This window comes from Gastrolobium bilobum, unplaced genomic scaffold (genome assembly GCF_033153095.1).
Source record: "Gastrolobium bilobum isolate Gb01-03AN ecotype WA unplaced genomic scaffold, APGP_CSIRO_Gbil_v1 utg28285, whole genome shotgun sequence".
NCBI classification, from domain to species: domain Eukaryota; kingdom Viridiplantae; phylum Streptophyta; class Magnoliopsida; order Fabales; family Fabaceae; genus Gastrolobium; species Gastrolobium bilobum.
Genome location: NW_026898480.1, coordinates 1,206 through 16,069, shown reverse-complemented (window position 1 = coordinate 16,069; position 14,864 = coordinate 1,206). Strand labels below are relative to the sequence as shown.

General features: G+C 32.9%; 1 protein-coding gene across 1 annotated transcript; it reads left to right on the top strand.

Annotated features, from left to right (window-relative positions):
- Positions 1-2,804: 2,804 nt before the first annotated feature.
- On the top strand, positions 2,805-5,293 carry LOC133316673 (transcription factor MYB118-like). The gene is made up of 3 exons (XM_061518451.1): positions 2,805-3,484; positions 3,699-3,825; positions 4,730-5,293. Exons 1-3 carry the CDS (start codon positions 2,805-2,807, stop codon positions 5,291-5,293), a joined length of 1,371 nt encoding a protein of 456 aa, XP_061374435.1.
- Positions 5,294-14,864: the final 9,571 nt, after the last annotated feature.

The window sequence follows — 14,864 nt, the reverse complement described above, 5'->3', positions numbered from 1 at the left end:
CAAATTAAACTCATTAATTAATTATTAATTCACAATAAATGATAACCGTTGATTGACGGAAATCAACGGTGTTAAGATATGATTGTAAGAGATTGTAAAAAAAAAGGTTGTAAGTATAACCTTTCTCTATAGAAATAGCTCTAAAAGATAAAAGGAAAAAAAAATAAAATAAAAACCAAACGAGTTATTCGACTTGTAAATTAAATTTATTGAGAATTTTTAATTAAAAGACAGAATTAAATAATTTTTGCATGTATAAAAAATAATAATTTTTAATCCGTACAAATAAACAAGATTGTTATCTGCAGCTCCATTTTTGTGCTTCTTCTCCTCCAAAAATTACTTTGTAATGGGCATTTCTTAAAATTTGAGTTGGTGGAAGCAACTGTAAATAAAATATATTTTTTAAAATTTTAATTAACTATATGATGTGCTATAAGAGCTGTTACTTAACAGAGTAGTCAATATTATTATTTATTAAAATGCTCTTATCTTTTTCATAAACATTGGAGTGAAAAATAGAGTCAACACTTTCTGACACCATAAAATTTTGAATTTATTGCATAATTAAGTGTTTGAGTTTGCAACATGGATCAATACCTCCATAAATTAACTAAATTTTGTAATTTTTTTTCTCATAATCCACATGTATCCTCCACTGGAAGTAATACCGTTCGGGACAGGCTCAGTGTTAAAGTTTTTAATATCAGGTAAATCTTGATATCAAGTAAATCTTACCTAATACATCAAGAGTTAAAATCTTTTAAGACGACATTAAAGAGGATGTGGTCAAAGACAAAAGATAATAAATAAATAAAACTTTTTTTTAATCATTTTCAATTAATATTTTAAAATTAAATTGAATTCATTAAATTATTTTTATGAAAAGTCATTAAATAAGCAACCAATGAAGAAATAGCAAAAATTGAGTAGTCAGTCTTAAAAAAAAAATAAAAAAATTCAGTAGTCAGTTACAACATTTAGTGTTTTTTTTTTTTTATATATACCTTTAGTGTTTTCTTTATTTACTTCACATAGCACGCTCACGGCTTCAACACAGCCCTTCAATCACTTTATAATTTATCAATAAGACAGAATATGGTTATAGACTTCTGAAAATTCGTGAACTTACCCTCACTCTTTAAGACCCAAAACCTGGAATTGATTATAATGCCATTTAAGGTCATTTTGTTCATATGCACCTCTCACAAGGTGCATTGTGAGGTATTGACAATTTCTGAACTGGAATACTATCTCTCTTACCATATATGATTTGGTGTTTTCTTAAAAGTCTCCTTATTTTCTGTAGAAAGCAAAGCTTTTTATCTATTAAAAAGTATAAAAAGCAAATTGTTGATTCTCACATTTTAAGGTGAAGTACTTTGCAACACCATCCACCACACACACACAAACTAATTGAGGAGAAGTGAAATTAAACAATCATGATGAGATAGTTACAAAATTGGGAAAAATTTCCAATTAAAATAGAATTCAATTTAATAAAGGGTTTGCTTTTTCTAAAGTTACTTTAGATAACTTTATCTAATATTTACAGAAACGACGTTGTTTTGGGGCGGAAATCATGATGTTTCTGTATTTTTAATTTATTTCAGAGTTATAATAGTCTTTATCATTCTAATTTTTTTATTTTTCAATCCAAAATGACGTCGTTTCAATGAATATTAGACAAAGTTATCTAAAGTAACATTAGATACTTTTTTTCTTTAATAAATGGTAATTATTTATTTTATATATAATAAATAAATAAATGTTAATTCTAATTCTGATGTTTGATGTTTGCTTTATTATATTAGTTGTTTGATAAGGCTTTCTCTTTAAATTTGATAAATTGAATTTGGTCACCAATAGCAAATATTTCGTACTTGTAAGATATAAAATGAGTGTATTTTAATTAAACATTTTTTGACCAACTGTTTTCAAAACTCAGAAACAATGTATATATAATGCATCATTTTTCCTTATTATAAGGGTAATCAGTTAAGAACCTATGCCTCTTCTTTGACTCACTGAATAAAAAAAATAACAAAAATTTATTTTAAGTATAGTTTTTTTCTCTTACCTTTTTGATTTTTATAACTTTGGAAGGAGAATCTTTGCAAAATTGATATTAAATGACGATGGCAAGTAAATGCATGTAAATGATATTTTAAATGGAAAGAGAAACACGTACATAACCAAGTTTTAATTGTGTCAAACCAAATCAGGGCCATTTCCAACACCAAAAGCGTGATCATACATATAATTTTTAATAATTCATTAGCATATCAAGCTCTAGATTTTATGATAATTGTCCTAATAAAGAAGGTAATATAGCTGATTCACTGGTCTCATTAATCATCAGAGAAGCAACCTCATGTCATTCATGTGCTTGTAATTTGTCCTAAGCATTCCCTAAAATATAAAATTTTGTAACAACCTCATCATTTCACTTTCCTTTTTTTATATAATAAAAACATCAGTAAAAAAGAATGGATAAACAAAAAGTTATCAATTTAAAAAGAAGTGAATAAAAAACTCATTTTCTCAATTGCACTACTAAAGAGTGGAAGCTGAACAGTCACAAAGACAACGAGTCTCAGCCGTTCGATGCTGTTTCATCAACGGTGTCACGTGTCACATGAGCTTCACTGCCTTACTCTATTTATTTATTTATTTTCAATTTTTTTTTTTTTCAGTAGTAGAGTCCATAAGAGCCTCTAGACCCGGACCTTTTTCTTCATACATTTTTCAGACAGTCATCCTCTTACGCAACAATCTCTCTCTCTGCCTTTTTGCTTGCTTGCATGGAGTTCGATCCAAGCTTGCAAGAGAAATTTCCTTACCTTTCTGGGATTTTCCAGGAAAATCCCTACATAAAATCCGAGATCATACCCAGTACTATTCCATTGCAGCAAACCTCAATTCTTTCTGCACCACCACCACCACCAAACAACACCTTCATGTATGAGAACAATTTCAACCATTTTGAGCACCATCCTCTGAATGGTGCTAACTATCACCACCACAATCACTCTGCTCATGTCATGGAGGTTCCATCCTCCATGAACCCATTCCTGATCCCAACCAGATCTTCTGGTGACCCATACATGGCTCCAAACCGGTTCTACCCAATGGGGTATGCACCAAACATGGAAGGCATGCATGGTTACCTCAACAATGGAAAGGGTCCTTGGGATGTTTCCCAGAAAAATCCCTTTCAGTTTGGTGCAAGTTCACAGACTCATATGAGTCCCTTGATGCCAGCATCACTAGTTTATGATCCATATGGATCAGTGCCAATGAAGCCTAGGCTTCAAGATCAGAATTCATCTTTTGCAGGAACTGGACTTGCTCACTGGAAAACTGATCAGAAACCTTTTATTCCTGAACTGAATCAGAGGAGGGTGCTGATGAAAAAGAGTGCTAGACTTCAACACAAGCTTGCCAACATAATCAAAGGCCAGTGGACTCCACATGAGGACATGTATACATTTTTTTTTCTATTTTCAATTTTATTTAATTTTATTTGTTTATGGTTTCAACAGATGTGTACTAATATTTTTCCCTTTGAGCAATCTCGTCTCGAGTGACGTTTGTTAATGTTTTGCCGAAATTTTTCCTCGGCGTTCACAAATGATGCTGAACATTTAATTTAATTTGATTTAATTTTGTGTGTGTGTGTTTCTGTGTTTTTGCAGGGTTCTCATCCAATTAGTGAACCGCTTCGGACTGAAAAAATGGGCCCACATCGCCAAGTTACTGAATGGCAGGGTTGGGAAACAGTGCAGAGAGAGATGGCACAATCATCTCCGCCCCAACATTAGGGTTTTCTTCCCTTTCCATCCTCATTTTATCTTTGATCAACTTTTAGTCCTGTGCCCCTGTTTCATGAATAAATCTTTGTTACTATTGTACCTAGATTCAGTGCATCTCATCAATGAGAGCATTACACATCATAGGAGAGAGAAAAAATCTGACAGAAAAAACAGAATTTTAGCTAACATGTAATATTTTCATTGATGAGATGCACTGAATTTAGGTACAACAGTAGTACTAAAGATTTATTCGTGTTTCAAATCTAATCGGTTCATGTCATATTTAACATTTGATATTTATTTTTCTTACACAAATATATATTTTCTGTAAGATAAATATTCAAAAAAAAAGTCATGAATTTTTATATTGAATTAAATATTGAACACAACTAAATTATCATAGATATATGATTTTATGGTAAAGAAAATTTATAACTGACATTTATTTTCTTTTGACACTTGTTCTTATTATATAGCTGATAATATGGCGTAACATACATATATATTTAATTAAAAGAAATACATATTATTTTTATATTTGATCATAAGTATACAACTATATTTCTATATATAATATAAGAAAAAAGTGTTTGTATTTTTAAATAACATAAATTGTGTCATTTTAGTTTTTAACACTTAGTACATAGTAATAATAGAAAAAGTTGCTCTTTTTATTCTGTCTCCCAAGTAGTTCTTAACACTATTTTACTTTTAGCTGACGTTGAAAGAAATTTTTTTTATATTATATTTATATATTATTCCTATTACATAATCTTTAAAAATAAGAGGACACGTGTTCTCTGTGTCTGAAAAATGTTAAATCCATAATATAATATGTGTATGAAGGTATCTGAATTGCTTTAGAAGGTGCTTGATTTGAGGTTATATGGAAACATTGTTTTGTATGAATGCAGAAGGAGTCATGGAACGAAGAGGAGGACAAGATTCTCATTGAAGCTCATAAGGAAGTTGGAAACAAGTGGGCAGAGATTGCAAAGAGATTGCCAGGGCGTACTGAGAACACCATCAAGAACCATTGGAACGCAACGAAGCGCCGCCAGTATTCAAAGAAGCAGAAGAAAACTCGCACTAGTTCTAAGGGAACACTGCTTCAGAACTACATCAAGAAAGTCACTGCTGCTGAAGAAGCTGAGAAGGAGTTGAAGAAATCAATGAGCATGATGAACATAAGGGATGAGGAGTGCAGTGAAATGGGTCTCCTTCATGTTCGTTATGAGAGCTCAGAGGGAACCTTTAGCTCTGAAGATTTTGCTTCTCAAATGGGTGGTCACGTGGACGAGGATGGTGAAGATGGCTGGACTCACGTGCCGGTCAATGCTTTTGAAATTGCAAGTGGCTCTGTGGTGGGAGATAGCACAATGGATTATGAGGCTGCAGTGAAGATGGATAACGTGGTGCCTAAAGTTCAGATGAAGAAGGAAATTGATCCCATGGAGGAGGTCTATGGAAAGCCATAAGGTGGGGTTGCGGCTGATGTGGATCTGTGATGTCATGTGATGTTTGCCTATGTTATTTGTCTTTTTATGTTATGTTTTTAAGTTTAAATGTCGTGTAGGCCCCATAAAGTGGGCCCTATATAAGTCTGTCTTTTGATGTAGGTTTGTTTCGCTTTTGCTTGGACTGTAACTCAAGCTTAAGTATATGTTAGGACCTATTATGGCTAACATTATCTCTGAACCCTTTGAGTGGCTTATATCTGGCTTATATATTGTATGGTCGTACTCATATCTGAGTGTTCATCAGTTTTAATATATAAAATAAGAATTTTATGTTTATTATTTTACATAATATAACTTCACTTTCTTATACACACATTTATATATTTTTCTTTCTCTTTCATCATTCCACTTTCTCTCTCTTTATCATTGTATGAGTTGGAAACTACCCTTATATTATGTCACATAACATTAATAAAACCCATAAAACAATAATGTTTTTTGGAAAAGTGTTGGTATTATGACACAACTTATATCCTTTCACTCTCATAAAGAGTTGAGATGCATACTTTTATATTTTTTTGTCCACTCTCTTTTCCTTTATCTATCATTTTCTCTCACTTAAAATGATACACACTTTTATACTCTCCTCTCCCAAAAAATTTATTTCCAATACGATACTGACATTAATTAACCCATAATTGTTTCGATTTTATAAGAATTCTAGTTTGATCCGATTTATTTCTCTGCTTCTTGACATTGAAGGTGGAAATTAGTTCATCCCTAATAAGAACCTCAAATGTAGCAAATTAAATCCATTAAGAACCAGGTTACCAAAAAAATTCCATTAAGAACCCCTCGCAAAATCGAAATCATATTCACTAAATAAGATATGAAAAAAAAAAAAAACAATGATAACAAAACAATCAACATATATAAGTAAAAGGGTATAGATTATTATTACAAAAAAAGAAAAAGGTATAGATTATGATTGAGTTTTATGTTCATCATTTAACATAATATAACTTCACTTTCCTACACATACATTAAAGAGGTGGGGTCCACATGTTTTTTTTCTCTTTCATCATTTCACTTTCTCTCTCCTTTTTGATGTGAGAGTTGGAAACAACATTTACATTATGTTACATAATACTAATAAAACCCATTATGATTACCCAAAAAAAAAAGGGTATAGATTAAAAAACAAAACTTAAGTTGCTAAAACCCCTAGACAAATTTTACGTCATACTCTTGCTTCCCCCAATGCGCACACAACCCAAACATTCCGATATTCCTAAACTGGAAACAATTATTTACAGGCACACTCATTTTGTGATGCGCATCGAATCGGTATTGCATGACATTAAAACAAAATAGTGAGTGGGCTCCGTGAGAAGGAAATTTTACCTTTTGTCGCCAATGAAGAATGGGACCTAGCTCTCTGATTCCCATACATGGTTTCAAAAGAGGTAGAATGCTAGGGGGGGGATTTGTAAGACATAGTCTGGGATCATTTTTTTCTTTAGGAGACGAGCTCAATACAAGTTTTTGAGAATTTCAAATATAGGCCTATGCAGGACATACGGTTCGAAATAAGCAAATGACCACCACAATTTGTGGTGTTGCCATTTTCAGTCGCATAATTGTTTCGTGATGTTTTTTTTTTTTTTTTTTTAAATATTGCGGTTCATCTCTTCGCGCGACTAGTTCGATTCGGGGCGGGTCCAGTATTAAAGTTTTAGTACCACATTTGGAAGGAGTTTAAAGCTTTAATCCAGGATTAAAGTTTTAATACCACATTTGGAAGGAGTTTGAAGCTTTAATAGTGGACCCATTCCGAATCGAATTAATCATGAAGTAATGAACCGATTGCAATATTTAATATATATATATATATATATATATATATATATATATCGGAAAAATATTTCTGCAATTATTGCAATAAGTTATCTGCATTTATTCTCAAAACGACGTCATTTTGGTGTTGAAATATTAAAAAAATTTAATTAAAAATAATATTATAACCCTGAAATAAATTAAAATTACAAAAACAACTTGATTTTCGCCCAAAACGACGTTGTTTAAGGCGAAATGCAGCTGCATTAACGGCAGAAAAAACGAACTATGTATATATATTAGATCATAATCTTAACTAACACTTATCTTTCTCTCTCTTCTTGAGATTCTGATCTAACGGTGTTGGAGAGTGGTAGGCAAAGGTAGGTAGAATAACTTATCACACACACACACATATATATATATATATATATATAATATTTATATATAGGGTCAGGATCATTTTACACCAGTGTAAGTTACACTCTTAATCTTGATTGTTGATCCTATTTCTATCTAATGGTTCTAATTTATTAAATATTTGAACCGTTAGATTCAAGTAAATCAATGATTCAGATTTGGTGTAAGACTTCTAATTCTTAGACTGGTGTAAGAATATCCTACCCCATATATATATAATGTAGGGGAAAGATCCGTTTACAAATTACAATCAGTCTGACTGGTTATACACTCTTAATTGAAGTATGACCAATCAGACATAGTGTAGTTTATAAACAAATTTTTTTGTAAATATAAACATATCTCTATATTGTATCTCTAAAATAAAACCCGTAGAAGAAAATAATTCAAAACATTTTACGCGTGCTTTTAGGTGTATAGATAGCAGAACATTGTATAGTGGTTATAATTTCTTATCCTTTTTTTCCAACAATACTTTTGAAATTATAAACAATTACCCAATTTGATTTTGTTAATATTTTCTCAAGAACGTATAATCATTCAAGATAGTGTGATTGCTAATTTAATTCGAAATTTCACCAAATTCAATCTTGTCTAAAATTTTTTTGTTAAAATCCCGAACTTTAATTAATCTTGGATATATTTAATTGTGTAAAATATGGTCTTTTTGAATTATGGAATATTTTATAATCAAAAACCACTTTTCTTCATTTGAACCAAAAAAAGGACCACTTATAGTATTTTCAAAAGGAAAATGCTCATGTGTATGAAATCATTTTCGTAAGAGTTTCACAAATATGAAGTGACAAGGTGGTAGTAAATTGGAAAATCCAGTCGATGTTTTGGCTGCTCATGTATTCATATACATTTCCTCTATTATTGTAGTCAAATTTTTACGATGCACTTAATACTAAATAACAATACTTGTGTGTAAAATATGAATTAACCTGTAAAGATCTAATTTAACCCAAAAATTTAAGTTATTAAGTGAAGGTCTTTTTAATAATTTATACTATTCGTTATCACACCCCTTCACATGTGCGTCTATTGGGCTCGAATGATGGATAATGCACAGCTCACCTACTTGTGCTAAAAAACTCTACAATACTTAACTAATTATTAATTAAATGAGAGCGGTGAAGATCGAACCTGTGACACCGAGGCTCTGATACTATATAAAGAATCAATTCAACTCAAAAACTTAAGCTGATGAGTGATACTACATTAATGATTATATAAATATATATATAGGGGTAGGATATTCTTACACCGATATAAGAGTTAGAAGTCTTACACTCAATCTCGATCATTGATCAACTTGTATCAAATGGCTCACATTACTAAAAAATTTGAGCCCTTAGATATAAGTGAGATCAACGGACAAGATTGAGAATGTAACTTATACTGGTGTAAAATGATCTTGACTCATATATATATATATATATATATATATGGGAAGGTTATATTTACAAACTTTTTGTTTACAAACTCTTATGACCAGTCATACTTCAATCAAGAGTGTATGACCGACCATACTTAGTGTAATTTGTAAAAAAATTTTGTAAACGGATCATTTATATATATATACATATATGGAGTTTATATTTCTGCAGCTGTTGAACGTGCAACAATCAAATACTTGCCATATATATAATTGAAAGCATTAAATGCAGTGAATCATAACCATACAAAGGATGAAAGCATTAAATGTGGGGAATCATAACTGTAACAACCCGTTGTACACCGGTATTGCTAACATTGGCTATGATATTAAGCGCAGTTACAATCACAGCAATTCATTTATAAAAATGCGAGTAAACTTTTTCCTTTTTATTACGAGAGCATTTAAAATAATAATAAATCGTAATAAATAAAAACGGTGACCGTAACTGAAAACTCATTGCGGAATAATAATATAAATTGCCTAAATATCATGAAATACTTCTCTCAAGTCACTAAGGGGTTTCCATAAACTCTCTTAGCCAAAATCTCACTTTTTCGGTTTATACCTATCTGAACATGGTTCAGTTATTTAATTACTGCGAAAAATTCGCATGTCGAGAACCTCTCATCTTTTAGTATGTTATTCTAGACTTAATTATATTTCTAACAAGCTATCACACACTCCAAAAAGTTCTCGTTTGCTCCGGATATCACCGTTTGAAGTTGGACAAGCAAATCTGCTAACCAACCTCAAACGAGGCTCCAAACAACCCTCACTTTTTGCAAGATTCCAGACAAACCACTCCACCAATCACTCTCAAATTTGATGTATCATGCACCTAATTTGACCGAGAAATGAAGCGGAAATAATATTCCCAAAAACCGACAGTGACAGCCCCTAAGTGTAGGGGATTTTGGGCAGTCTAGGTTCCACGGCTTCTACAGGACAGCGTTCTACTCCTATGGTTCTCAAATTTTAACACAAGGTAGTTGACATCTCAAGCTTTACAATGGTGTGTGGCACGTCCCTATTGGACCTTTGTGTAGGGAGATATTATCTCCCAAAGTTCACACAAAATCTGCCAATTTATAGAAATTTCGTTAGAGTCTCCTTTGTTTTTCTAACATATTCCACTTTTAAAAGTGTGTTATCTATCCTCAATTTGTACCTAATAAACACGGGTGACACTCAAGGACCAACAATGCCTTGGTGCTCTTACAACCCTTCACAATTTATATCAAAAGCTTACTTTACAACTCATTGATTACATTATCAAATCTTAAACCATTTCAATCACATTAATTCCATTGCATGCATTCTTGTGGCATAAAACATAAATCATATCCTAGAATAGGCCTATTGTCCTTTCATCATATAGCATGCTTCAATATTACACAATGTCTCAATAATACAAATTACAATGCTTCTTTACAACAAATACAAAAATCCTTCAAATATACATAATCTTTACAACAAATACAAAAATCCTTCAAATATACATAATAAGTCCTCCAAATAAATCATAAGAAACAATGACTAAACTTAGACAAAATGTGACATGAACAAAGATGAAAGTAAACAATTCCTGAATCACATGCAATGTTCATGTCCTAAGTCTAACCTAGACCCAACGGCCACAAAATGCAAAATAAACTCCAACTACCACACTCATCCTACGCGCCTCTTGCCCGCCTCTCTCATACTACTGCCACTACTTGAAATAAAGTCCCCAAAACGGGATGAGATATACGAATATATCTCAGTAATCCAGAGGTTCTGGAGATTACTCCGCCCAATGGCTCACTCAGATGCATATCAATAATATAATATCTCATTCAAAATGGGATAAAGCAAGGGATTTAGTGAAGTGCGGAAGCATAGGAAACAAAATACGATGAAGTTGGAATGGTCGATGCCAATACCATGCAACATTCGGCCTATTGGCCTCGGCATATAGCCTACGGGTTCCAAACCAAGGAAGTATTCCCAGAACATCAACCAAGGCACTCTCCATCCATATACACCCGAGACTTCCTAGTGTGCTCCTCTACGGATGACACAACACGACCCCAGGTCAACTGAAACTCCCTCATGGAGTGGAAGTTTGTAACGCCCGAAGGCAGACTGTCTACTGGCCAGAGACAAGGTACATCATATGTACCACTAAATCATACAATAATGCATGAATATGTTATACTACATTACCAACATACACCTCCAACCACTACCCTCAAGGGTGTTAGTATATGGATGTCCTAGAGACAATCTTTTGATTAGATTAGGACATATGTAGACCTTTTATATTGTCGCAAATAAAAGCACTATTTATCTTGTTTCATATTTTGTCTCAATATTACTATTAATATTTATATGAGTAACTAGATAAACCCCTTGGAATAAAATAGATATCTCTTGAGTATCTGTGATGAGATCACGATCATGAGGATTCAAGGATACTACATGTTTATTTCTAATTTTATGTTCCTAGTCTAGAGACACTGAGAATGGGGATCAGTGATCTCGGGTAAGACTAGCACGACTTATTTACTTGTATTTGGATGCAAGGTAAAGACCTCATGAGCTACAGATATGGAGATGTCTTAGCTAAAGTCGTGGGTGGACCTATAAGGGTATAGCTCGCACTGAACACACCCACAAAGAGACTCTATGAGGAACTCTCACAGAGAGTATCATTAGAGTAGTCTCTTTATATTTGGGTATGTCTTTCCTAAGACCAGAATTTATTACCTAGACTGTGTTCTAGAAGGCATGCTTTGATTGTGCACCTCGTCTGCCTGAAACATGGAGACTCATAGGTATACTGTTGGGCTTGTCCTGAAAGAACACAGGGCTAGGGTGATAAGATGAAGGAATTCGTCAAATCTCTGTGAGAGATTAGGTTATTCGTAAACCGAAGAAATCAGGATGACATTTACGGGGACTCGGAAATCTATGCATAGTAAAAGAGATCATGAGATTATCTGCCTTTAGAGTCTGAAAATTGAAGATTCCCTATTTCGAATAAAGTTTACCCTAAACCGCAGGGGTTGATACGCTTCCTTACCCTAGGTTTTATGGGAAGGTAACCGAGACGAAAGGAAATATATACGACAACCAAATATGTGTAATAGGATGATCAAGTCATTAATCTAACTAGTTCTGGGGCAACAAAGCATTGCTAGTGCTCTATGTTGTCATTAGAAGGGTTGTGGGCTTATTGGGCCCAAGCTCATTTATGTCAGTGGCTATATTGGACCTAATGGGTCACACACTAACACCTAATTGTCTAGATGCTCTAGGATTAAAGGTATTGGGCCTAACAATTGTTATTAGCCCAAGAAGTAGTTTGGAACTCCACAGATAGGGTGGAGGGCGCATGGATCAAAGTAATGGGCTTGGATAGTCCAAGACATTACTAATTAATTTAATTAGTTAAATTAATTATCAAATGTTTAAATTTTGAATTTTGAATTTGAAATTTGAAATTTGAATTTGAATTTTGAAATTCGAATTTTGAATTTTGAATTTGAAATTTGAAATTTGAATTTGAATTTTGAATTTTGAAATTTGAATTTTGAATTTTGAATTTTGAATTTAGAATTTAGAATTTGAATTTGAATTTAAAATTTAAGTGTTTCAAAGTTTGAATTCCAATGTTTGAAATTCGAATTTGAATTGGCTATGAAAAGTTGTTTCATAACAAAAGGATAAGATGAGATCTTGTTGGAACATATCAGGAGGAGATCTTTTGGACATAATCCAAGGATAATGGGGCGCTGATTTTGGCTAGATTTGATCATCAAAATCAGCTCCAGAAGATATGGTCTGTTGGGAGAATATTTGAGTGAGTTGATTTAAGTTTGAAATGCAAGTAACTCAAATGTATCTGGTCACCTTTTAGGCTATATGGGGCGCACCATATAGCTGATTATATGATGATTCATGATCAGATTTCTGACTAGGTTTTGAACTTAGCCTCATGAGAATATTCTGGGATGTTGTTGGCAATTTTTGAAATGTAACAACTCCACTTATTCTCTCCCCAAGGGCGCCACTTTGATCAGATTTTTGGGAGAAAAATCTGATTTGTTTTTGAAACTTAAAAGGCTCCTCTTGTGTACTTAATGTGTAGTTAGTTCCTCCTTAGGATTTTGTGAAAAGCCAAGCCTTTTTCTACTCATCTATGCGCCCCTCATGTGAGGTTTTCTCTTAGAACACTTCACTCTTCTAAACACTTTTACCTAGCCTCCTGCATCACACACTGAGCGCATAACAAGCCTTATTGTGGTGATCAATCAGCGACCTTACTGGAAGGAGTTCCTGTATCTAGACGCGGGTGGTGTGGATCAACGTTAGAGGGTCTGAACCCTTCAGACCTACCTTGATCATCTTGAGTTTTCACGAACAAGGTATGACATACGTCTTAAAGTATGTATCTTGATATGCATGTGTGTTCCGCTTGCGAAAAATTTTGTTTTTCCCTCACGCATGTTTCGACCTTCAAGGCCAATTCTACTTTCAAGTGGTATCAGAGCCCGGTTACTTTACCATAGACGGGTGATGGTACCTTGTTTGTGAACTTGTTTCTCACGGTTAAAATTTCTTTAAAGAGTTAAAGATTCAATTTTTATGTATGGATTTTAATTTACAATACTTTAAACAGTTAAAGTTTTGTTTTTATTTTTTTATGAACATCTTAATTTGATTGTTGTGTTCATATATCCATATGTATTCATGGTTATCATTCTTTTCTTTATGAAAGTTTTAAAAGGAAACACCTTTTTGAAAGGTGGAGTTCGACCATGAAAGGTGTTTTGAACACCTTGATTGTTTTCTTATTTTTCATGAATTGTTTCATGAGCAAAGCATGTAATAAAATTTTTCGAAAATTAATCTCATATACATTAGTATATGGTTCGGCCATCAAGTGTAGATGGCTACATGCATGGTTTAAATTTTATGTTCTTTGAGAAAGAGTCAATAAAATTTGAGTTATATTAATGGTTGTATATAATTCGGCCAATTGAGAAATCTAAGAAAATTTTAAGTTTAATTTTTTGTTTTGATGTTTAATTGTTAAATATCAAGACATATGTGAAAAACATATTATATGATAATATTTTGTACTTGTGAGTTGTCTAACATTTCAGGTGCAAAAAAAAGGAAGGGGATGGTCATGGTGCCCGAAGTTTAAATTTCGAATTTTAAAATTAATGTGTAATTTTTGCTCTTTAAATTAGAGTTGTAATTTGATTTTTAAATTTTGTGCGTCCAGAATGTTTTGGAGTTTCTTTAATTGTAATTAGAGAATTTAGGCTAGTGGCGTATAGACGACAAGAAGCCGTGGCTTGAGAAGCAAGCTGGACAAAAGATCGAGCACCATGACTATCTCAAAATAAATTGTTTTATCTGCATGTATGTTTTGTACGACTAGCATGCATGAGATAGTGCATCACGATATGTATGCTTTATTGCTTATGACGTCTAGTATGCATGAATTGGACAAATCGCGTTTGTATGATTATTATGCACGTCCAATTTCGACTAGTCTAAACCGATAGATGTATGACATAGGTTACGACTAGCATGATAATATATTAATGCGTTTGATGAGACCTAATAAAATCCCTAAATAAAAGGAACCCTTAAAAGGAATAAATTATTAAGCATATGATTACCTCCCACCACCAATATTACTCGAACCTCCTCTACATAGTGGTGCTCCACAACTCAGTTGGGACCCACTATTTCGTTGAGTAAGAGTAGTATCAGAAGTTTCAGACACTTAGGGTGCTGGTTAATGCTTAACTGAGGCATAAGTTGCAGGCCCAGCCAGGCTTATGGGCTTAGGGTAATAATGCTAGGTTGGTTGCATGAGATGCACCACTA

Bases quoted from the DNA above. Each gene is read 5' to 3' on its own strand.
- LOC133316673 (XM_061518451.1), top strand. From the start codon at position 2,805: ATGGAGTTCGATCCAAGCTTGCAAGAGAAATTTCCTTACCTTTCTGGG. The intron at 3,485-3,698 runs GTATACATTTTT...GTGTTTTTGCAG, and splicing joins TGGACTCCACATGAGGACAT to GGTTCTCATCCAATTAGTGA. The intron at 3,826-4,729 runs GTTTTCTTCCCT...GTATGAATGCAG, and splicing joins ATCTCCGCCCCAACATTAGG to AAGGAGTCATGGAACGAAGA.